Source organism: Macaca thibetana, chromosome 15, assembly GCF_024542745.1.
Source record: "Macaca thibetana thibetana isolate TM-01 chromosome 15, ASM2454274v1, whole genome shotgun sequence".
NCBI classification, from domain to species: Eukaryota; Metazoa; Chordata; class Mammalia; order Primates; family Cercopithecidae; genus Macaca; species Macaca thibetana.
In genome coordinates, this window is record NC_065592.1 from 22,676,370 (window position 1) to 22,702,637 (window position 26,268).

At 41.5% G+C, this 26,268-nt stretch overlaps 1 protein-coding gene across 4 annotated transcripts in view; it reads left to right on the top strand.

Moving 5' to 3' along the window:
• The window catches only part of ASTN2 (astrotactin 2), a 988,433-nt gene that overhangs the window by 282,274 nt on the left and 679,891 nt on the right, over nucleotides 1-26,268 (top strand). For 2 of the 4 annotated variants that reach the window (XM_050759610.1, XM_050759611.1), the window contains exon 4: nucleotides 6,197-6,349. The exons of 1 other annotated variant lie outside the window; for it this stretch is intronic. In XM_050759610.1, coding sequence (XP_050615567.1) covers nucleotides 6,197-6,349 — 153 coding nt within the window. The remainder of the gene's footprint in view (nucleotides 1-6,196; nucleotides 6,350-26,268) is intronic. One more of the 4 variants, XM_050759613.1, reaches the window with a different exon arrangement.

A 26,268-nucleotide genomic window follows, 5' to 3' on the forward strand; every position in this document is an offset into this window, starting at 1 on the left:
TCCCCTCCCTCCCTTTCCTGGGCCTGCCGCGATGCTCAGATCAAGCACCATCTGTTGCATTCATCCAGGCGATGGGTGAGCATTTTGCCGCTCTGGGGAGTCAGAGCTCAGCGGGTACCAGGAGGTAATGTGGCTTGTTTGGACAACTTGATATATTGATATTGATAGAGCTACTGAATGGGGTCGGGAGGGATCATGGATAGGGGGAGTTGTATGCAGGATGAAATCGGCCGTGGAGAGGTTTCAGAGCACTTCCCCCTCTAAGCCTGCCTGGGCTCTTGGCACTGTCACTGAGGCAAGAGCAGCCGAACAGATGGATGGGATTTGCTACAGTGGGGATTAGAAACCCTTGCAGCTCAGGGGAGCACCCCTTCCTTCTCTGTGTGCCTTCTTTTCCCAGCCAGTCAAATCTGTATCAGCTTAGAAGAAAGAAAACAGAAATTATAAAATGGAAAGAGGCTGACCTTTAGGAAATGTTGAATGTCAGAGCCATGAAAAAAAAAGAGGGAAGCTGAATGATATATCAGTCAAGGTCCCAGCTGGACAAAGAACACAGCTTCAAATGGGATTTTTTTAAAAAAAGAATTCAATGAAGTGGCTATTTATAGAGGTGCAGGCAAAGTAAAAAGAATCAACATAGGAATTTCAAGGTACCAGGACCAGAAGTGTCAGGAAGCCACTACTGATTTCTAGAACTGAAGAGACTGGGAGAAGACATGGTTTTACTGGACCCTGTGAGAACTGGGACTGCGGAAAAGGGACACTGGGCAGAAAGCTGTAATTGTTGAGAATCTCAGTCTCTATCGGAAACATGGTACTGAAACAGGAAGGGAGAAACGAAAGAAATACCTTCAAATTCCTCCCATATCTTTCTGGGGCATCCCACGGGCCAAACCCAACTAGTAGCCATCGAACAAGGAGCGGGTGGCACAGCGCAGAGGGTGGGGGGTGGATCTGGGAGTGTGAATGGAGAACAGCCAGCAGAAGCCAGGAATGAGCAGAGGTTCTGCTGCCTCTGCTCTGCCAGCACAGAAGCTCATGTTCTCAGCCACTACCCACGGTCACTGTCTACCTTTTCTAAGGAATGCAGGTATTGAGTCTCCATAGAGTCCAGCTCTCTCTTGTGTGTGTGTGATCCACATAACTCCCTGTCTACACAGCATCTCCACTTAGACATCTGAAAGACATTCTGAGGTTTTCATATAGAAAAACTCCCTATCAGGTACTATGCTTATTACCTGGGTGATAAAATAATCTGCACACCAATCTCCCCTGACACACAGTTTACCTTGTAACAAACCTGTATATGCCTGTAATCCCAACACTTTGAGAGGCTAAGGCAGGCCAATCACTTGTAGTCAGGAGTTCGAGACCAGCCTGGCCAACATGGTGAAACTCCATTTCTACTAAAAATCCTATATATAGTATAGGCATGGTGGTGCACGCCTATGATCCCCGCTAGTCGGGAGGCTGAGGCATGAGAATTGCTTGAACCCAGGAGGCAGCAGAGGTTACAGTGAGCTGAGATCACGCCACTGCACACCAGCCTGGGTGACAGAGAGAGACTCCATCTCAAAAAAAAAAAAAAAACAAAACAAACAAAAACTCGTGTTCACTCCTCTCAAATGTCATCTCTCACAATGTTCCTTCTCTTACTGAGGAACCATCATCCATATCTGTGCAAGCCAGGAGACCAGGAGTCATCCTTAATCCCTCCTTTTCCCTTATCAATCAGTCTCCACCTTCTGAGCACGTTTTACCTGTAACTTTCAAATTTGCCCACTCCTCTGTCTCTAGTACTTGGCTACTTGTGTCTACTCTCTCTACTACTCTATCTACTCTCTGTCTCTACCCCAGCGACCCTATGCCAGGCTGCCACCATCGCATACTACAATTTCTTTATGACTACATTGTCTTCCTGGTTGGTCTTCTCACTTTCATTCCTGTCCTTCTCCAGTAAATTTTTTCTCTCTTCTACCAGAGCAATCAGCAATCTTCCCGCTAAATGCAAATCTGATCACATCACTCTCCAGTCTAACCTTCAGCATCCTGTTCTTAACAAAGCCTCAAGGGTTAGGGCTAGGATTAGGGTTTTCTATTTCTTTTTTTTTTTTTTTCTCCAGTATTATCTCACATTGCCTGCTTTCGGTGATTCAGCCCCAGCTGCAGATTACAGCCCCTCCCATATTCTTTCTCCCCGAGAGGCCTCTGTGTAGACTGTTTCCTCTGCCTCTTTTGCTGTCCTCACTTCACTCCTCCCAATCCCTGCTACTTCCTCTCCATCCGATTAACTATACTCTAAGACCTTAGTCACACTGCTCACTTCATTGGAGCAAATTTCCATGATTTTCCTAGACTAGCTCATAGTCTTCTAATATAGCCTTTCATGTCATCCTTCATCTCTCCTTTAGAGAACATATCACTTGTAAATTTTACATTCAGATGTCAATTATTAATTAATGTTGGTCTTCTTATCTATATGGCAAGCATGAGGAAATTGTGTGGTTTTATTCACTATTTTACCTCGTTATGGATTGAATGTTTGTGTCCACCTCCCCACCAAATTCTTGTATTGAAACCCTAACCACCCGTCTGACTGTGCTTTAGTCTTCTCAAGCTATCATAACAAAATACAGGCTGAGTATCCCTTATCCAACATGCTTGAGACCAGAAGTGTTTTTGATTTTTATTTTATTTTTAATTTTGGAATATTTGCATTTTACATACCAGTGGACATCCCTAATCCAAAATCCAAAATATTCCCTTGGAGAGGATATGGGGAAGGCGGGGATGGTTAATGGGTTAAAAAAATAGTTAGAAAAAATGAATAAGGCCTATCTGATAGCACAACAGAGTGATTATAGTCAATAATAACTCCATTGTGTATTTTAGATAACTTGAAGAGTATAATTGGTTTGTTTGTAATTCAAATAATAAATACTTGAAGGGATGGATACCCTATTCTCCATGCTGTGCTTATTTCACCCTGCATGCCAGTATCAAAATGTCTCTTTTACTCCATAAACATATATACCTTCTATGTATCCACAAAAACTAAAAAGAAAATTTTTTTAATGCTTCCAAAATCATTTCCTTGGAGCAGGGTGTCCAATCCTTTGGTTTCCCCGAACCACATTCAAAGAAGAATGGGCCACACATAAAATACACTAACATTAATAATAGCTGATGAACTAAAAACCAAAAATCAAAAACAAATGAACAAAAAACAAAAAATTCAAATCTCCTAATGTTTTATGGAAGTTTATGAATTTGCGTTAGGGCTGCATTCAAAGCTGCTCTGGGCTGCATGTGACCCCTGGGCTGCGGATTGGACAAGTTTGCCTCAGAGAATGACATTAAAGCATCATGTCCATGCTCAAAAGGTTTCAGATTTTGGAACATTTCAGATTTCAGATTTTTGGATTAGGGATGCTTAACCTGTAGACTGGGTGCCTTAAACAAGAGAAATTTATTTTCTCATACTTCTGGAGGCTGAAAAGTCAAGATCAAGGTGCCAGCATGTTTGAGTTCTGGCGAGGGTCCTCTTCCTGGCCTGCAGATGCCACCCCTTACTGTGTCCTCTCACAGCCTTCCCTCAGTGTGTGGCCATAGGAAGAGAGTGGGGTCTTTCTTTCTTACCCTTTTTATAAGGTCACCTATCCTATCAGATTGGGATCCCATTCTTATGACCTCATCTAACCTTAATTACCTACTAAAACCCTCGCTTCCAAATACAGTCACACTGGGAGTTAGAGCTCCAGCATGTAAATTGGGGAAGGAGGGAACACAATTTGATCTGTGGCTGTGTCTGGAGATAGAATCTTTGGGAGGTAATTAAGATTAAATGAGGTCAAAAGAAGGGGTCCTGATCTGATTGAACTTTGGCCTTATCAAAAGAGGAAGGGAGAGTTTATTCTCTCTCCTCTCTCTCCTTCCCTGCTCCCCCACAGAGTGAGGACACAGGGAGGAGAAGGTGGCCATCTGTAAGCCAGGAATAGAAATCTCACCAAAACCACCCTGATGTTGAACTTTTAGCCTTCAGAACTGTGAAAAAAATAAATGTCTGTTGTTTAAGACAATCAAGCTATGATATTTTTGTTATGGCAGCCCAAACTAAGCTATGTCTTTGGTTCGCAGCATTGGTATGTAAAGTTTTTTTCTGTAAATTCTGTTGACTGAATGAATCAATGAATCAATGCAGAAATGAATGAATGAATATTGACAGACCCTATGTGGGTCATTCCCTTTGAGGATTCCAAACTGTGGCTTATTCTGGACTTTTGACCAAAGTGTAGCCCACCTGTTACAATTTTGGGCAAAGCACTTTTCTCTCTGGGTTTAAGGAATCAAAACTGGGCATGTCATTGATTCTCGGAATTGTACTGTAGGCTATAGCTGGAGGATTCTTCATCCCAGGTTTGGAGAAGGGAACCCATGTCTGGAATCTTCTTGGTTCATCTTCAAGTACACCTAATTGAGATATCTGTGGAGAGAGATAGCAAAGGAGGCAGATAAGGAAACTGTAATGCTACCACATGATTCATTTTTACTGTCAATTGTCTTTCTTCCTTAGTAATCATACCTTTTCCCTGTCACCCTCAAGATGGGACTTCTCACAAAGCCCAATACCAGAGCAAGCCCTCTAGGTCTGACTTACTCTGCAGACACATCTGTCTAAGTTGATAAGCTTCCCTGAGAAAACAGGAGCTCCTTAGAAATGAATACTGGGATGTTCAGGAGCCTTCTTTGTCTAGTCTGATGAAGCCCCTTCAAAGAAACAGAAATCGTTGGCACATCCCATCTCTTGGCATCAGACAGCAGGTAGCTCAAACTGAAGAAGAAATTTCTGAACCTCTGGAGACATAGATGGAGGGAGGGCTAAGTTTGAAGATTTCAAAGTCAGGGCTGTCTTTGGGAATTTCTCAGAACAAAGGCACTGAGGCTATTCAGCAGATTTTCTTTTCTTCTTTTTGGTTTTCTCTCCTTGCTTTTTATGTTGCCTCTTTCCTTCCTTCTCACGCTTTTCTGTTATTTTTTTCCTTTTATCTTCCAACTTTTTCTCTCTGCCCTTCTGACCTTACTTTCTCCATGTACTGAACTTTCTACCAGTTTCAATTTTGAAACTTTTTTGGAAATGTGGCTACTAACAGTTCATTGGAAGGTATTGGTGCAAATGGAATATTGGACAAGGGGTTAGAAGGCTTGACTCTGCTACTTCCTATCTTGGAGCAAGTCATATATTGTGTTTTGGGGCTTCAACGTCCCCTCAATAAAATGGGTTTATGTTGCTAAGTGATCGACATATCCACAGTGCTGTTGTTGTGTCTCCTAAGATACTGTGTAACCTTGGCTGCCACTGCCCTGGTTCAGGCCACCATTGCCTTTGGCTGGCTACTTCCAAAGCATCAGTCCAGGCCTCCTTTCCTCCCTCAATTTGGATTCTCCATACTTTAGTTAGTGATTGTTTTCAAAGTGACTTAACTTGAACACATCAATTTCCTGTTTAAAACCTTTTGGTGATTACCTTTTGCCATTAGGATACAATTTATACTCCTAAGTGTGGCCTACCAGATGTCCTTTTCACTCCAACCTCATCTCTTTGCAAGCTCCCTTGCAACTACCATAAATTACTTTCCATGGCTCAAGCACCATGCTTCTTCTGGCTTCAGATCATCATACATACTTTTCCTTCCATCCAGGATGCTGTCTTCTCTGGTCTATCCAACATCACCCTGATCCTGCTTTCTTTACTAATTCTTACTCATCCTTAAGGTCTCATCCTAAATATTGCCTCCTTCTGGAAGCCTACCTTGATTCTCAGATGGGTTAGTTGACCCTTTTCAGTGATCCTCTGGAATTTTGTACTCTTCTATTGCAAAACTATTGTACAATGTTAGAATTGTCTAGATATGTCTCCTATTGAAGTAAGAATTATTTGAATAATGAATTGTGTCTCACATTTCACTACCAAGCCCTCTAGTCTCAAGGGCCTAGAGCAGTATCTGGAACATAGTAAATGTTGAATACATAAGTATGTAATCCAACAGATACGTCTGTGGTTAGACTGATAGGTTGTGATTCTATATCTTCAATGGGTCAGGGAGGGAGTTTCAAGGAATTAGGGTGGCCAGGCCTAGTGCTCTAGGGGCTGAGGGTGGGCTCAAGCCCTAACCTCAGCTCCATTGCTACCTTATAGCAGCAGCTGAGGTGACTCAGGAGACAGTGGAGTCCCTGATGCAGAAGTTCAAGGAGAGTTTCCGCGCTAACACGCCCATCGAGATCGGTCAGCTGCAACCAGCCCTGCGCAGCACGTCGGCAGGAAAGAGGAAGCGGAGGAGCAAGTCTCGAGGTAGGCCCTCCTGGCACATCTGGCCAGGAAGTCAGAAGGCTGTTCCCTGATTCCAAAGATGCTAGGAAGATCTGTACCTTCTTCCCTTGCTTCCCTGTGCTTATAGAACGTGTGCCACTCTCTCCCTGATAAATCCCCTTGGAGGCTGAAGACCTATGCTCCCTACACCCAGAGCTAACCTCTTTGAGCCCCAAGTGCCTCAGCTGAGAATGAGAATGGATCGTATAAATTTTACAGTGACTGAGATGAGCAACTATATATGGAAAGTGTGTAACACCAGGACCTCTGCAGAGTAGATGTTCTTTACGTTGTCGCTGGTCAGAGAGTACAAAGTGGCAGAGCATTCTAGTAGGAGACATCCTTAGACTGGGAGCCAGAAACAGGGATCTGAGCCTACTTTTTAGTAGGCTGAATAACATAATGATCAAGAGTGGTATTGTAAATTAGATAGAATTAATTCAACTTTTGTTTCTGCTGCTACCTAGCTATCTCACTCAGGGCAAATCCCTCTACTTCTCCAAGCCACTCTTGTCTCACAGGGTTGTAAGAATATCTCAGCGCAGTTCCTAACCCAGCAGTTGTTAAAAAGCAGATATTTTCTTCCTGCTCCTTTTCCTCGCGGATGCTGCTGCTGCTGCTGCTTCTCCTTCTCTTCTCCTCCTTCTCCTCCTTCTCCTCCTCCTCCTCCTCCTCCTATCCTCCTTATCCTCTTCTTCCTCCTCCTTCTCCTTCTACATCTCCTCCTCCTTCATTTTTATCTCCTCCTACTTCTCTTCCTCCTTCTCCTTCTCCTCCTCATTCCTTCTTTCTTCTTCTACTATCTATGTGACTTTGTATATGAAGGAAACCAACTTGTCCCTGCCTAATTTCCAAACCATTTTTTTCTATCTACTCAGTAGTCTCCAGCTGAGTAGACAGAAAAGGTAGTAGTCTCCTCTTTTTGCATCTCACTTCTCCATTTCCTGTAACTTGGCTCTGATCAGGTCATCCCCCTTTTCCCACAGCTTCAGTGGTTATCTAGCACCTTCAGACATGTTCCGGTTATGAAGATGACACTCAAAGCCACACAGGGCTCTGGTCTCCACTGTCTTTCCTAGATTGATGTGCTCTGTCCTCAGTGCTCTTTCCCATGCCATGCTCTCTGCATGAAACCACCTCTCTGGCCCCTAAGGGTAATTGTTGGCACTTATTGACACTTAACTTATTCCAAGAAGCAGGTTAAATGATGTACACATCTTATCTCATTTGATTCTCACAGCAACCCTATGAAGCAGATACAGTGGTAATTCCCATTTTACAGATAATTTCACTAAGGTACAAACAACTATTGTAATCTGTCCAAGGGGACATTCTAGTAAGTTGTGGGGCCAGGGAGAACCCAGCAGTCTGATTCTCAAACCTTTTAACTTAACCACTATGTACTGTTATGTTGGTGCTATTACTTTTGCACCAACCTAATACACTAATGAAATTCTACCTGTCTTTTCGAGCTTAACATGCATGGCACATTTCTATGAAGACATTGTTGATTCGCAGTCACAATTCACTCTGAATCCTCCCAGCTTTCCTTTATACATGTATTAAGCACTAGATTCATTTTTGTGTGATATAATTTTCTTTTGTCTGGCTCTTTCCTTAGCTAGACAGAGAGTTCTTTGAAAGTAGAGATTGTCTTAATATTTTACATTCCTGACCTAAATCAGTGTCTGACACATAATAGATGTTTGCTGTCTGTTGAGAGGATGTCTAATTCTTAATCTTGTAAAATCTTGAATCCTGTAAAAAAACGAAGCTCTACATGTTAAGCTGTGAGGTCATAAATTGAGGCAGAAGAAAATGATGGAATTCATTTTGGGAACTCCCATGGCAAAACCCAGGTTTAAACCATTTTGTAGTGATGCAGAGTAGTCACCTTAAAGTCAGAGAGGTCTGTGTGCTAGTCCCTGCCCAAGTTAGTTTTAACTTGCATGACTTTGGAAGTGTCATTGGTTCTCCCTGAACCTCAGTTTCTTCTTCTATAAAATGAAGATACCAAGCCCTACATCAGAAGATTGTTGTGAAGACCTGATAAAAGGCTGAATGTAGACCACCTTGGAAAGTTCAGATGGCATGCATCAGGAAATGAATACATGCAATCTTATGTTTGTTCTGGGTGAGGCATTTAGGGTTACTTGAAATTTCATATAGCTTTACCTATCCATCTTTACCTCTTTATCATTCACCAGAAATTCCCCTCCTAAGTCTTCTCTGCACATACATACTCCATAAACACTCTTGACTCCAAGTCTGTAGCTTTTTCCCCTTCGTTACCAACCTGAATTCATTTTTTAACATTACATTCTAAACATTTTTATGTCAATGAATTTTTCAAAAATATTATTTTTATGCACCATAATTTTCTTCACTAAGCCCCTACTATTAGGCATTTGGGCTGCTCCTAGTATTTCATCATGATAAACAGTGTCACATAGAAAGTATTTTTGCATAAAAGTTGGCACTTACTTTAACATGTTTCCCCTCTTAGAGAAGAATTTCATAGCCAGACTATTAATAAAAATATGTTTTAAGTTATTTTAATTTACAAGTTAGATGGGGTCTCAGATAACTATGCATGAAGTAATTTATTTGTATCTCTTCCATATCTGTCCTTACTCTTTGTCACCATCATGACCACTGTCATTTATTAACTGCTCCTTACAACTCTACCCTCCTTGCATTCAGTCTCCTCAAAACTACCAAAGCGATCTTTTAGAAAGACAAACCAGAGAAAGCCCCTCCCCTGCTTAAAATCCTTTGACAGTTTTCTGTTATTCTTAGAATATGATCCAAACTCTGCACCTTGGCTTGCGGATCTGGCTCTGGCTCCTGCCCTCTTTTCGAACATCATTTGCTCTGCACTTCCTTGTGCTCCAGCCAAACTGGCTTCCTTCATGTTTCACGAGCACAGCAAACGGTTCCTTCTTTAGCATTTGAGAACTTGTTCTTCCTTCTCCTTGCCATGCCTCTTTCTTTCCCCCAGCTGCTCTCCTAGCCAGCCCCTTCACGCCTTTAAAATGTCAGCTCCTAAAAACCAACTTCCATGACTACCCAATCTACACTTTTGCTCCTTTCAGTCCCCAACCTGCTACTATCTCTTACGTCATCCTTTTTTTTAACTTCTTTCACAGTAGTAGTTCAGACTAAAATTTTTAAATTTTTGCTTGTCTTCTGTCCTCTTCTCTAAAATATAAGCTTCATATTTATAAATCTAACGCATAGAAATGGCTTAATAAATATTTTTTGAGTAAATGAGTGTATTAACATCAAAGATCACTGGAAAATGGCTCAGCTTTATAACTTTCATATTGATGGTGCAAGAGGAATCTGTGATAAACCAAAGCCTCCTGGTACCGATGCCCAGAGAATTCTATTCCCCTCTTAGACAGACTCACTGACAAGTAGCACAGTAAATGTGCTCAAGTGGATGTTATTAAAGCAATTTCCAAAACAGCTTAATCACAATGTGCTTGTGATTTTGCTGCTACCATGGGATACAATTTCTGCAGGAGAAGAGTAAGGACAGTATATGTCACCCCTATACTTCCAAACTTACCCAAGACAGCCCATCAAGATTTTCTTGGACAAAAGAATTTCATGATTTAAAAAAAAAAGAAAGTTGGAAATTCTCCACCCTCCCTCTTTTTCTTGAAGATTCTTCAATGAATCTTAGTCTATTAAAAACTCTGAGAAGTCCTGCAGTACAGAAAGCTGGGCTGCTTTGTTTAACTCGATGTCTTGATACTATATTGACTGCAAACTCTTATTACTCCCACTGGAACATTTATTAATGACTTGTGGAACAGAAACATCTATAGGAACACAATTTTGGAAATGTTCCATTAGCCTCCAAAATCCCAAATAGGTTGGTCTGCATCCTCTGTCTTTCACTGTTTCTGCCCTCCCCTGCCGTTGAGGTTGCCATGGGCTGCCTGGTCCAGATTGGGAGCACCTGCCCTCTTTCTGCTTCCTTAGGCCTCACACCTGGGCCATGGTGCCCACTAGTTCCCAACAGATGGAGTAGGTAGCCGAGAACCAGTGCCATGGAATTGAGCACGTGGTTAAAAGCAGCTCCAAGGTATTTGTGTAGCTATGGCTTCCTCCTGAGATGCCTGGTGGAGGCTGAAGTGCATCATTCTTAGTCAGACAGAGGAAGGCTAGTGGAGATTTGAACTGCTGACTTCATGTTAGTGATGGGGTTTTATGAGGCCGCTGTTAAGGAACCACTCCCCAGCCTCTCATGTGCAATATAAAGGGGAGTGGTATTAACATAAAGCAGAGGAGGATTTCTTCGCATGTGCAGAAGAAATTCCATGGGTTCATTTAGTTTAGGTAGTGGTTTTTGAAAGCGGGACTTCGTATTTGAAATTTAATTCCACCATTGACTAACTAAATGCTCTTAAGCAAATGAAAAAGAGCTGTTTTCCCTTCTGGAAATAGTGCTAATAATACCAACATCACATGTGGGTTGTGAATTAATACCCAAGAGATGCTTAGCCCAGTGCCTGTCCCATGTTCCACCCTCGGTAAGGACTAGCTAGTACAATCACTGTCATCCAAGGCCTGCCCATTGGCCGACAGAGTCTCATAAGTCCATCTTCGCCTTCCTGAGCCATTGCCTCTAGCTTGGTTGAGGCCTCCTTGTCCCTCATCCAGATTCCTGCAGCAGCCTTGTCACAGAGGAATGTATACTCCACCCTAGCATCTGGGTGATCATTTGAAAACACACTAAATTTGGCCATGTTCCTCCCCCACCTAGAACATTGTCCTGATTTTCTGTCACTTGCACTGGAGGCTTCTTGAGCTTCTTGAAGTCTTCTTAAAGGCAGATGAAAATGAACTTAACCCCAAAGGGTCTGCAGCTATGCTCAAAGGAATCTGTCCACATTTCAGGTTCATCTTTTAAAAGATCATGCCATTTTATTTCATAGTATATGCATGTTTATTTTAGTTTAAGTTATGTTATAGTATTTGTCAGTTAATTAATTTAACATTTGCTCAATTCCTCATATAGTATTGATGTCCCAGGAAGAAGAACTGTGATTTAGCTGATTATAAGGGGATGAGAATGCTACCATCTTCAAAGGATTTCCATAGGCTGGAATAAGATAATCCTAGTAAAGCATTTAGCACAGAGCCAGACAGAATTTGCATACTGAATATATGTGCTCTTTTATTGTGTTATTTATTAATCTTATCACTGCTATGATTATTAGTCTTATTTTTGTCAGTATTATTACCTCACAGAGATACACTTACCCTGTTAAAGAAACAAGAACCAATAGGATAAAGGGCATATTGTTGAATGGGATTAAAAGTTGCCATCTCTTGCTGCACAAGGCTGCCTGGGTTGTACCCTGTCTCTGTCTGCTCCTGACCCCCAACCCACTGTGTCCTACAGCGTCCAGCACATGGGCTGCTTCTCGCTTCCGCCGTGTGCCTTGCTTTCTAGGTCCGAGCGCGGATCATATTCTTCCTGAAAGGCTCTTTCCTCCTACTGACCCTTTCGCTCCAGGCAAAAAATTGCTGTTTATCTTCAAAATCCAGCCTCAGCGTCTGCTCTGTGAAGCATTTTCTCAGCCCCTACCACAGCTGAGCGGGCTACTCTTTTCTCTGAGCACTCATAGCCCCAGTACTGTTTCTTATCACTGCCCTTATTGCAGTCCATCGTAAATACATCTGTCACCTTCTTCAGCTCTCACAGTCCCATGGTGGAAAAAACAGTGATTTGTGTCTCTCTCTGTAGAATGAATGCCTAACAGGGAACTGGCATGGGATAGTAATTGGTTTGATGGGAGAATGTATGAATAAATTAATGAATGGATGGAGATGGGCAAATAGATAAAGGGAGGTAGCTGGGAGTTCACAGAACGCAAAGGGTTAATGGGATGCAGTGCCTACCATCTATTGAGCATTTGGTACGTTCTAGACATCTTGCTCATCACACATTTTATCTTATTTAAAAGCTCCCAATAACCCATAAGGTAAGTACTATAATTATCCCCATTCAACAAAGGAGGAAACTCAAGCTTACACAGTTTCAGTCACTTGTCTAAGTTTACTCAACTAGTACATAGTGGAGCTATGAATTCAGAGCCCACATTTAAATTCCCAGATGACTTGAGCTCTACTCTTAGCTACCACGACTAAGATCTTTCAGCTGTGAAATTATACCTACCTAGTCTAGATCCTGGAAGGAAGTACGTGCAGCTTCTCTTGCATTGGCAGTGTTTCTGTGTCATCAGCGCTGCTGTGAGGGTGTTCAGGAACTATGAGGTCCTAGAAGGTGAGGCATCTCCCGCTCTGAGTTAAGAATGAATCAGCACTGTCCCCTCAGCTTTTAGCTGACCCCAGGGAGCCAGTCCCATGTCCTCAGGAGCCCACAGTGTTACATCACTGGACAGTGCTCTGTGCATTTTTTAAGGCATCCTCTCTCAATGTAGTTTGCCATGCATATATAGTATATGCCACCTAGATCTCTGCCTACCAGTACTTCACCATTTATTGAAGGAAGCAGGGGATTACATATCTGCACCACAATGGATACATGAAGGTTGTGTGGGCTGGCTTGGAGTGTTTAGTAAACTGGGGGAATAATTAAAGAAGACTTCGCAGAGCAGGTAATCTTAAGTAATGCGTTAACTAAAGAGAAGTTTGTGAAGACATTGCTAGTAGAAGAAAGAAAATATGCAAATGCACATGGGGATGAAGCTGTGCAGGGGGTAAGGGGAATATCTGGGGGAAAATGTGATCCAGGCAGGTGCCAGTGGGAAGATGGGAAACCACAAAATCCTCCATCAAAATCAGACCCTGGATTTTGCTCACACATTTCCCAGCAGCATCCCACACTTGGGAGGAGAAGCAAATTCCGGCTCCTTTATCCTTCTTGATAGATAAGCTTCAATGTGCTTTTACTGTGGGACACTGTCCCTGGAACACAGGCGTGTTGTGTGTGTGTGTGTGTGTGTGTGTGTGTATGTATGTATATATAATTTTCATTAGTAACTGGCCATGAATTATTCAATTAGTTGGAAGAAAATAGAAACATTAGCGACTTTAAATTAGTTGCCTTAATGGATTGTTGCTCCTCTTAAATATTGAACAGGCAGCCCCAGGATTGATCTTTCTTTGTTTCTTTTGTCCCCATCTTTGCTTCCCTACCCTTTATCCTTCTTAGCAGCCTTCCCTTCCTACCAAGGATTTTTGGGTGGGGTTTAGGTTCACTGCCCCTTTTGACAAAGGAAGTTTTGACATTGCATTATCAAAATGAGTTTACACTTAAACCATGAGATAGTTATAGAGGTTACAAGGAGAACTGGGCAGACACAACTACCTGGAGACCAGCCCTGAGTCTATGATGAAATAACTCCTTTTACCTCCACCTCTATGCTCTTTCTGCAACTTGAATTTCTCCCTCTTTCCTGTTGCCAATATGCAAAGTCTACTCTTCTTTCAAAAAAGACCTTTAAGTCATTTTCTTCGTGAAGGATTTTCAAATTTTTCCCAAATGAAAGTCGTGCATACCTCCTCCAAACTTTGACAAGCTCTTCACTATCTTCCCTATTTGTAATTTACTATATTTTTATTCAAGTAGTTTATAGTTACTTCTTCTCCCTTAATTACTCTCAAGTGCACAACTATGTTTAGGTCATGTCTGTGTTCCCATTGGCTAGCCTGCTTCCTGACAAATAGCAGATCCTCAATTAATAATTGATGAATTAATGGACAATTAATCATGGCTTCATGATCTTGGACAAGACCTTCCACTCTCTGGGCCTCAATGTCCAAATCTAAAAGGCTATATGGCATTGTGGCATTGTGCTCAGGGTCTGGAGTCAGACAGATGTGGATCCACATCCTAGCTCTGCCACTGACTGGTTCAACTTTGGGAAATGATTTAAGCATCAAATCTCCATTACCTAATCTACAAATCATACAATCAGTCACCTCACAGGGAGACTGGGAGAATTAGTTAATGTATGTAAACTGCTCAGCAGGCTGTACTGAACATTGTAAGCACCTAATGAATCTTTGTTGTTGTTAATTTGGAAAGCAAAGGTGATGCGCTAATTTCCATAGGTCTCCCCCAACTCGAATAGTCTTTGATGATATATATAATTGAGAAACATTGTTGTCCACTGGAAAGTTCAGAATTTGGAGTCAAAAACTTCTGGTTTGAACCCCAACCCTGCCTTAAGTTCAATGGATCCTCAGGGAGGATCCTCAGAGAAACTGCTTAATATCCTTGGGATTTCATCCCCAATATCTGGGGATGTGAGGATATCTGCCATTCTTTTTGTTCAGGACTGTCGTGAGAATATGCTAGGATGCTTATGGAAATGCTTCTTTAAAGCATGCTATAGATTTGTTGCATCCTGGAATCAGAGCCCTGGCATCTTCAAAGACAAGAAATGACATGTATCTTTGATTAGGAAACCTTTTCCCTAGGTCTCTGGCTTTCTGTCTCTTGACCTCAGGTCCCTTGTAAGAGGTGCAGCTGGGGACAGTACCACCACCAACCCGGTGACCCACAGGTTGTATTACACTGAGACATACGAAAGCTGATCAGTAGTCAGAGCACACAGCTGCCTCCATAAATCTTCCCTGATGTGTCTTTCAGAGAAGTTTGTGTTCCTGAAAGTGTATGTCTCCTTCAGGCAGTTTTTCTTGTCCATCTGAAATATGTCAGGGGGCTCTCAGTCAATTCTCTCTGGCCTGGAGGATGGAGAGGCAACTGAAAGCAGCCTTAGCGGAAGGCTCTGGACCAGATCCTGGTGGGGCCTAGGGATACAACTCTACCATATTTCTTTCAGTAGAATGGTATAATGCTACATTAGCATTGTTGCATAATAAAACAACCTGAAACGTAGTGAATTAAAATAGCACTCATTTATTTAGCACTTAATTCAAGAAAAACATTCAGGCTTGGCTTCAGGTGGTTAGTTCTGTCCTGGGTGGGGTAGGTTCAGCTGACATCTCATGCACCTGTGCCTGGTCCCAGCCTGGTTCACATGCTTGGGAGATCCAAAATCAGCAGAAGTAGGAGCTGCGAGGTTTTTTGAGGATTGAGCCCAAAAGGTACACATCATCATTCTGCTTCATTGTCTGATCCAATCTGCTTGTATATGTGGAAATGGTGGAGACAGGGACTCACTGATGTCATACAGAGAAACTAGTAGATCCAGGAATGGAATAATTCAAGTCCTCTAATTTGTGAAATCATTGGCTCTTTATGCCATTTGAACATAGAAGATCATGTTTTTAAAAAGCCCAAATCCATAAAATATTTAAAGAGGTTTATTTTAAGCCAATATGAGTGACTATGAACCCCGGTAGTCCCAAGGGGTCCTGAGAAAGTGTTCCTGAGAGTAACAGTGTGGTTTTACACATTTTATGGAGACAGAAGTTATAGGCAAAGACATAAATCGATATATGTAAGGTATACGTTGGTTCAGGGGTACTTACAGGTCATAGGTGGATTAAAAGATTTTCTGATTGGCAATTGGTTGAGTTAAGCTTTATCTAAAGACTTGAAGTAAATGCTTGAGTTAAGATAAGGGGGGTTGTAGATTTCAAGATTCTTGTTATGTAGATGAAGCCTCCAGGTAGTAACATTAGAGATAATATGGTAAATCTACTTTTTAAGACCTTAAAAGTACCAGACTCTTATTTAATTTCTCCTGGATTTGCAGAAAGACCTAGAAAGGGAAGGAGATTCTCTACAGATGCAGATATTCCCCACAAAAGATGGTTTTGCAAGGCCATTTCAAAATATGTCAAGGAAATATATTTTGGAGTAAAATATTTTGATTTCCTTCAGAGTCTGCTACTTGTCATGTGTTACTACATCAGAGTCAGGTTGGAATTTGATATCTTATTGCTACAGAGTCTATTTTGTCAGTCTTTTGATCTCTATTTTAATATTAATGCTGGTCAGTTGTGCCTAAACTCCAAAAGAAGGGGGGTATAATGAGGCATGTCTGACTGCCCTTTTCATCATAATGGGAAATTCAGCTTTTCCGATTTCTCTTGGCTTAGAGTGTGGTAGGGGTATCCATTCAGTGTGTTGGTGGGCTTAAGGTTTTATTTTTGGTCCTCACAGGCCCTATTACCTACACTAGGAGGGACCGTTGGTGAAATTTAACAAAATATATAGTTAGAAGTTGACAACTTTGGCTCTTTTCTAATTCAACTGTAATCAACTGCGTAAGTCACTTAGAAGACTACAAAGAGAAGCTTTACATTTTTCCATGATTGAGATAGACATGATTAAACATAGTGAGGATATGACATAGACTGCCTGGGCCATTAGCAGATGTTTTCAAGCATGCTGCAAATAGGTGCTCAGGGAGAAGGGGCAGGGGAGCTGTGGCTGAATAGGTAGGGCTTTTTTTTTTAATCAAGCTTGTATTCTGTGTTTATATATTGGGCTTCAATATTTTGATATAAAAATCTCAATTCTGAAATTGCATGTGTGTGTCTGTGTGTGTGTGGATATAACAAAAGCTCCCATTCCTACATGGAAAGAAAGCAGGCAAGTCATGTAGTAAACTTTCAGCAGTATGGCTGACAAAGCTAACATGAGCCTTCTTCTTGTTCCATACACACACAAGATAAATGTTGGACAAAATATACATTTTAAAAAATTCAGATTCATCCCAAAAGTAAAGAAAGGAAGCCCCCTGGGCTTGAGGAATGCAAATATAAGTTGTAAGAAATGCAAAGCCAAGCTATGAGTTCAGAAGCTGGTGTCATGGTGACTCCAGGTAGGGGGTGAGGTGAGGTGGGATACAAGTAGAGAGAGAGCCTGAGCAAGGAAAAAGTGAAAGATAAAGTGACAGGAATAAAACTCAAAGCATCAGAAATTACAGTGAATATAATTTGTACATTAAGATTCAGTGATAGTTTTTTTTTTTTTTCATTTTTATTGTTGAGATACAATCTTACTGTCACCCAGGCTGGAGTGCAGTGACGTGATTTCAGCTCACTGAAGCCGCAACCTTCAGGGCTCAGGCAATCCTCCCACCGCAGCCTCCTGAGTAGTCAGTACTACAGGTGCATGCCACTATGCCCAGTTGAATTTTTTGTATTTTTTGTAGAGATGAGGTTTCACCATGCTGCCCAGGCTAGTCTTGAATTCCTGAGCTCAAGGGATCTGCTCCCCTTGGCCTCCCAAATTGCTGGGATTACAGGCATGCGCCACCATGCCTGGCCCAGTGATAGGTTGTATTAAACAATACTCAGTTATATACTGTTTCTCAGAGATCATTCTAAAGCCTAAGGACACAAAGTTTGACAGTAGGGAAAGGGAAAGGAAAAATATATATTATGTGAATAGTAATCAAATGAAGTCTTATAAAGAAATGGAATCATATGGCAAAATTAAGTTTACAACAATAAGAAGGAACAAGGAAAAATCCTTAGGAATAGAGAGTATTATTAATTAACGAAAAAAGAAACCATTTACTGGGAAAGAAATGAAATTTGTACTTACATATAGGAAGAACATGGTTTCAAAATCCTTAAAGAAAAAAAAACTGAGAGAAGTACAGGGACATGTTGATTAATACACAGCCCAAGTGGGAGACATTTTACAAAAATCTTCCTATTAGAACAAGTAGAGAAGCTCTCACTAATAATATAGAAAAACTTAACTACACTATTAAAAATATAATAAAATGGACATATATAAAATTCTGCCCTCAAAAATTAGAGGTTAGAAAGTTTTCTTAAGAAAAGAGAAATTCTGTTTATGGGTCTTGACATCTTGTAACCTCAATTTTCTGGCTTTGGCCATTTCTTAACATTTTATTTTATTTTCAGTGATGACTCTGCAACATTTAGGGCTAGATATAGTTTAATTTTTATCTGTCTGAAAGTTGTTTATTTTAGATCAAGGGATGGATATAGGGAGAAGCAATTCATGTGCAGATTTTATGTTTTTGTTTATTTTTTGAGGAATGGAGGGAGAAAGTGGGTATGGCAGAGGTTGTGGTTAAGGAGAACACTTCCAGAAAAATGGTCGCTGTTAATGCAAAGAAGTGGTATTTGCCTTCAATCCATATATCTCATATTTCCGCTTCAAATTGAAATTACCTTTACCGAGATTATGACAATGAAAGAATCTGACCTAACCAATTCCATGTTGCTTATAACCTCCAAGCTGCCTGATATGGTTTGGCTCTGTGTCCCCACCCAAATCTCATCTTGAATTGTACTCCCGTAATTCCCACATGTTGGAGGAGGGACCTAGTGGGAGATAAATGAACCATAGGTGCAGTTTCCCCCATACTGTTCTCATAGGAGTGAATAAGTCTCATGAGATCTGATAGTTTTATCAGGGGTTTCCACTTTTGATTCTTCCTCATTCTCTCTTTGCCTGCTTCCATCCATGTAAGATGGGACTTGCTCCTCCTTGCCTTCTGCCATGATTGTGAGGCTTCTACAGCCAAGTGGAACTGTAAGTTCAATTAAACCTCTTTCTTTTGTAAATTGCCCAGTCTCGGGTATGTCTTTATCAGCAGTCTGAAAAGGGACTAATACACTGCCCTTGTTCAACCCTAGGCATAGGCCAAGCTAATTATGGAGAAATTTAGTTTATAGTTTAACTTTGAAACAAAGATGGCAACAACAACCCCTTTCTGATACAAACCCACTCCTTGCTTGGGGATCAGACCTCCTTTGTAAAATTAACACATTAGCCACAAGATTAGAAAGTATGGCTCTGGTGTCATGCAGTCAGAGGCCACAAGATTCCTAACCTCCCCAATTGCCCTTATAGATAACATCACTGTCATAAAACCTAAGATTAGTGTTTGAAGTATTTTCAGACCCTGATTTCTTTCTTTTTTCTTTTTTCTTCTTCTTTTTTTTTTGAGACAGAGTCTCACTCTGTCACCAGGCTGGAGTGCAGTGGAGCAATTTTGCCCACTGCAACCTCCGCCTCCCGGGTTCAAGTGATTCTCCTGCCTCAGCCTCCTAAGTAGCTGAGACTACAGGCACGTGCCAGCATGCCCAGCTAATTTTTGTACTTTTCGTAGAGATGGGGTTTTACCATGTTGGCCAGAATGTCAGACCCTGATTTCTGATGGACTAGCTGGTGCCACACAGACCAGTAAACTGGCTTATCTGGTCTTGTAGCCCCGACCCAGGAACTGACTCAGTGCAAGAAGACAGCTTTCACTCCCTATGATTTCTTCCATGACCCAACCAATCAGTGTTTCTTATTCCCTAACCCCCTGCTCACCAAACTATCGTTAAAAAACTCTAACTTCTGAAATCACAGGGAGACTGTGATTTGAGTAATGAAATCCCAGTCTTCCATTTAGCTGGCTGTGCATTAATTAAACTCTCTATTGTAAAAATGTGCTGTTCTCAGTGCCTCAGCTTTTCCAGGCAATAGACAAGATGAACCCACTGAGCAATTACAAAACCATGGAAATAAAGCCATTGTCGGGGTATTTTCTGTAGAGAGAAAGAGCCTTCTCCAAATTACCTGTGTGTGATCTGGTTATAAAGATTTGCAGGGAGCAGCTGTAACACCTGACCCCTTCCTGTATCTGTGTCAGCCTTGCTACCTGCTGAGGGTGTTGGCTGAGAAAGGTTGGTGAGCTCCCTTTCAGTGGAGTGTTGCAGATCAACCTTTGCAGATTGTAACACGGAGAAGGGTCCCGAAGAAATCTTCTTGCTTTCAGGCAGAACTACATAGAAATAACTCCACAAATCTTGAGAAGTCAAGAGTAGGTAATTATACCAATAACTACAGCAACCCAGGATGGCTAAGCTCTCTGAAAGACTCTTTGGCCTCATTCTTAGATCATCATCTGTGGTCCCAGCAGAGTCATACAAGTCCAAGTCAGAGCAATTATCCTTCCATAGGATGAGACCTTTCCAAACTGCTCTTTAGGGCTGCTGTGGCTAATTCCCATTTCCCCAGTTCTAGCCCCACCTATTCCTTCTGTCTAAGCTTAAGTACCTACCCAGGGTCTCCAACTTTACTTTCATTATTCTTTCAGCTGAGTGTCTAGCAAGTGTAAGATACTATGCTCAGTCCTGAGACTGCAATGGAAATCTAGACATATGAGGTCCTCATCTCTATGTAACTCAAGGTTTGGAGAAAAAACAGACAATCACTCACTCACTCAAGCATTCAAGTACAATGATTACAGATTATTAAACGTGCACTGGAGTAAATTACTTTGGTGCTAACCATTCTAGTTGTCCACCAAGGCTGCAGTGAAACCAGTTAGGCTTCCTGCTCCTTTGCCTTGGCTAGAAATACTCTCTTTAATTCCTCCAACAAAGGTGAAATTATAGGAGGAATGAATCTCAAAGCTAGTGTCATGGTTTTTGTTTATTCTACTTTCTAATTTGGGACATGTATCTGATGTCCCAATCATCTGACAATTATTGGCCATTTCTTTTGTGCTCTTTACTCTTTTAAGAGTATTGAGTTTCACATGTATTACTGTAACAATGTTTCTCTAACCCTTACTTTGTAAAAGAAATGGATGTTCAGAGACATGAAGTAAGTTGCCCAAACTTGCACAGCCAGTCAGTGGTGGAGCTTGGATATAAATTTAGACCTTCCTGCTTCCAGTTCTCCTGTCCCTTCTCCTACATTGTAGCTGCGTCTGTTAGCAGTACATATCTCCAAGACTTGTATTCACATTACCTGTGTGGGGTCTCTACACATACACGGGCCTCAGAGCTTAGACTGAAACTTGGCAGAAATGAAGGCAGCAACAACAAGAGTCCTTTACTGAATATCCTAATTACTCTGGTGGGATTCATATTCATTTTCTGAACTAATTATTATTAAGAATATGCCATCTGTGTAAATTGGGTTTTATGATTTTGTTGTAAACTTTTGTGCAATTTAACTTAAAAAAAAAAAAAAAAAAAAAAAAAAAAAAAAAAAAAAAAACAGAAAACTAACCTTTAATGTCATTCCATGATGGAAAAATGCTGGTTTGCTGTACAAGGTCTAATTGCCCCCACCACGTGATAAAAATCCAAATGTAGCTAAACATTAAGGTTAAATGATGATATCACAACTTACTCAGTTTGCATTTTACATCCAATTGAAAACACAAACCCCTTGCCTCATTAATCCTTTGCAATCCAATTTTTCCCCCCCTAAATGAAATGATCCTTTTGGGACCCATTTATATCCTTTTAACAGCCGCCTGACAGTTCTGCTGATGGAGTTTGTATCCAACTTTGTTACTGGATAGTGACAACCTGCCCTGACGGATATGTGTACATAATTATTCTCTCACAGTTAGATTTAATTAATGCTTACCCTCATCATGATCTTGCAGCTAGCAGGCTCTCTCTGCAGGAGCAGTTAATGGCAAAAGGATTTCCTTTTTAGCCAAGAGAGACTCCAAAATGCTTTGTAAAACCCTTTCTTTCTTTAAGATTTAACAAAATGAAAATGCATCTGAGCATATTTCATTTGTTTTCTTTCCACGTTAATGCCACATGTGAACGTATTTGTGGCTACATATAGGAATAGAGTTTTTAAACCTAATTTCAGACTAAGTATTGCTAATATGAGCAGCTCAGGCAGACCACAAAGAAGATGTATATTTTTTAATATCTTGGCTCAGAATTGAGGTGCCCTGGCTACATTTTGTTTATGTCTCTGTACAAAATATGTATGTGTATATTTTTCTAACCAACTGTCCCCCCAGATGCCACCCAGAGTTCAATAATAAACAGCTGTGTGAGAGAGGAGACGTTAAGAAGAAATGACGGGGGAGACAAAGGGAGTTTGAAGACAAGCTTTGCAAAGAGATTATTAAGAAGTTAGTAATAAGAAGAGGGAGTGTGTATTTATAAAACCCCATTAGAAGGGGATACTTTACACATAATCTGTCCCAGTCCTTGCTTGTGAAATATTCATGTGTCATTTGATTTTTATTACCATAATGGCAATGTCTGTGTTTGTAGAGAGCTTAACAGTTTACGACACATTTTTGCACCTACTATCTTAGGTGATCTTTGTAACAACCCTGTAAAATGTGCAGAGAAGCATTCACAGATTAGTAGACTGAGGCACAGAGAGGTTGTGTCACTTTGCACACAATCACACAGCTTGAAAGTAACACAACCTGACACCGAAGCCGCACGCAGCCTCTTTTTTTTTTTTTTTTTTTTAAGGCAGTGTCTTGCTCTGTCACCCATGCTGGAATGCAGTGGTGCAATCGTGGCTCACTACATCCTGAACCTGTGTGAAGCAATAGCTTCTAAAACAAAATCTAATGCTATATCAAATACCTTCTCCCATCTCCTCCTTTAGGTTTAAAATGCATGTAAGGAAGATTTAAGTGAAGGACAGATTAAGTGAAGATTTAAGTCCCTCCTTGCCTTCACTTGTGCTAAAGGATGAACAAACTCTCAGCTAAAAGATACCATTTAAGTTGAAAGTAATATGATGTTACTTATTTTAATGATTATGTACAATATTAATGATCATTATTGCTGTGAGTTGTTATGGGAGATTTTATCCAGCAAGATTCCAGAAGCCTCCAGTAAAATGTGGCTACATCAAGATGATAGAAGGAAACACATCTTTTTTCCTATTATGGCGGATAACTGTTTAAAGGCCTTGAACTTGAACCCTCAAAAACCCTTAAATGAAATACCTAGAAATTCAGGAATGTGGAGTGGGAGGTGGGTATATAGAAATCGTCCCATAACGAAAATGAGAAAACCGAGGCACAGAGAGGGACAGCAACTTTTTTATCATGAGTTAGAGGCATATCTGGTTCCCCAACCCTGGTTTACTGACTCCCAGTTCAGATCTCTGCCTGCTAAGCTATAGCTAAGCTGGAAGAAGCCTGAGAAATCCCTGTTTTTACAAGTGAGAAACAGACCTGGAGAAGGGGGCGTGGCTAATCCAAGGTCATGAACTGCAGAGATGAAAATGCATCCAAAATCCTGTCGCCTTAATTCCTGTAAATTCGATGCAATTCAACAAATATTATTTGGGTGTATGTTACATGCCAGGCATATGAGTTAACTGCTATGGTGACATCAGCCTCCAAAAGCACAGACAGGCATGTTGTAGAGATGAGAGGGAAGAATATGGCTGCTCATACTCATTTGACACAGTGAGTAAGAAGAATGTGAAACTAATTCCCGGTGAAGTCCAAGTCCAAAGTTAAACAAACTGACCTTGGAGAAGAGGGCTGAGGAGAGGTGGGTAGGGAGGAATGGAGAAGGGTGGAGTTATAGCCCCAATTACAGTCTCTATGCTTTGCTTGCTTCTTAATGTAATTACCTCTCTGAGTCTCCAAAGATGAATATTTAAATTGAAGAATAAGGGCTAGAGCCAGTAGAAATACAGCCTGTTACATTCAGCCAGTACTCTACGGGGTAGTAACACTAGCATCGTGTGTTGTCATTGTATTCTTCTTTATCAAGAGCTTACCATGCATCTTTTCATTTTGAATGTGTTATCTAGCTATACTTCACAATATTTTCATAGTTATTATTATCCCTGTTTTATAGGTGAGAAAATTGTGGCTCAAGAGGTAAGACCCACTTGTCTAATGTCAAATAGATGGTCGGTGGCAAAACCTGGATTTGAACCAGATCAGTTGAGCTCCAAAGTCCAGTCTCTTAACTGTGACACATATGGCCTCTCTCATGGAGGCCTTCTGCTGGAGCTCAGGGTGCTAAAGCCTGGAGTAGTGCCCACAGGTCTATTTTTGCATCCTCATTGCTCTGGGACAGTGATTCTCAGAGGGTGGCTCCTGAACACGCGGCATCAGCATCCCCTGGGAACATGACAGAACTGTAAATTCTCAGACCCTGCCACTGTAGGGTGGAGCCTGGTGATCTGTTTTAACAGTCTTCCAGGTGATCCTGATACATGATTAAGTGAGAGAGCCACTGCACTAGGAAGATATACCCCTCCTTGGCTTCCTCTTCAGTAATCTCAGGGCCAAAGGGACCCTGGAGGTCGCTGATTCCAGCCCCTTTTGGAGCTGTCTGCTCCTCATCTGGTCTGTGTGTCTTGGTGCTATTCTGTTTTATGTGGATGATCAAAGTCAGTTTGAAAGACATTGAGGGCTAAAAGCTTTGTAAGCAAGCTCCGGGGAACTGGGACATGTTTCACATGGAGCATTGAGTTGCGGCATGTGTCTGAACTGCTAAAAGTGAAGGAGGAAGTTCCACAGTGTCTCTGATTGTCTCCTCTTTCATAAACCCACCACCAGCAATGAACACAGCCATCGCCACCCTGTTGACTTTGTAAAGTCTTTTAAGTTGGTGTTGAACAAGCAAAAGGGAGGGTCGTCCTGTCTTTCTCTGTCAAACCCATGGCCAGTAAATCAAATCATGCATCCATACCTTAAATCTCTTCTCTTTCCGCACAAAGTCAATGACCATGTGGACATTTCAGACTGCTGCCCACTGCTTAGCAGTGGTCCTATTTTTAGCCTGTATCCTTGTATCCATATACAGATCCAATACCTCTCCTTGAAATAAGCTTATCCTTTTCCCTCCCCACTCCCAGATGTCCCTAAGTGCAACCCTAAGTGCAGCCTAAGTGAAAGGCACCAGTGCAATTGTGGTGGATGCTTTGGGACCTGGGCCATCTGCTACTGCAGCTTATTTGTATCCCCTCAGCTTGCTCGGACCTAATTGTGATGTGCCACTCTCATTTTATGTGAGACTCATACTCTACCACGTGACACAGTGGGTCCGACAGAACCAGCTCATGGCTTCTGCTAGGTTATGGCTGCATGCTCTCTTGATAGCATCCAATAGCATACCGGAAACTTTCAGGGGGAAGTTCCTTCTTTCAAATGTATTCTTTCTGCTGCAGAAGGCACGACCTTACTCTAAAAGCAGGAGATCTACATTGCGTGTCTCCTGATTGGAACTTGCAATCCACAGAGTATTTATTATCACCAGAAACTCTTATACTACAGGTGATATGGTTTGACTCTATATTTCCACCCAAATCCTGTGTCAAATTGTGTGACCAGTTTTGGAGGCTGGGGCCTGATGGGATGGGATTGGATCATGGGGGTGGATTTCCCCCTTGCTGTTCTCAAGATGGTGAGTGAGTTATCAGGATTTCTGGTTGTTTGAAAGTGTGTAGCACCTCTACCTTCACTCCCTGTCTCCCTCTTGCTGGCCTTGTGAATATGGACTGGCTTCCCCATTGCCTTCTGCCATGATTGTAAGTTTCCTGTGGCTTCCCCAGATGCTGAAACCTGTACAGCCTGCGGAACAATGAGATGATTTAACCTCTTTTCTTTGTAAATTAATCAGTCTTAGGAATTTCTTTATAACAGTGTGAGAATGGACTAATACAAGGTCCACTGGGTCATATGGTAACAAATGGCAGGGTTGTTTGCATCACAGCCTAACTGCTGCAGCGCCTTTTCCTATTCTTGATCCAACTCAGAGTTGGCAGCCTTCCATGCTACTTGGAAAATGGGTCAGGGAAATATTCCCAAGTGTGTAATTTGCTGCCTCCAGAATCAAAAGAGGCCTACCAAGCATTCTGCTTCCTTCCTGGAGGTGTGAGGTGTGAGATTCAGTAATTTATTCTTTATTTTGCAAGGGATGTTATGGCATGCCACAGACTGCTGAACTCTAAAATTTTCACTGGTGTAGTGAACCCCTGATTCTTCATAAGATTTATCTCACACCTTCTAAAGCACATATCTTACCAAAACCTTCAACAGATTTTTCCTTTCTTATTCCTCTAGCCCAGTGATGCACCAACATAGTAGACCAATGTGATACTCTGTGAAATGTCTAGATGGTCCATGTTCTTCAGATTATGTAATGACAGAGGGCAAAACAGTTAATAAAACCCTGAGGCAAGACCAGAAATGTGTAGTGATGCCCATCCC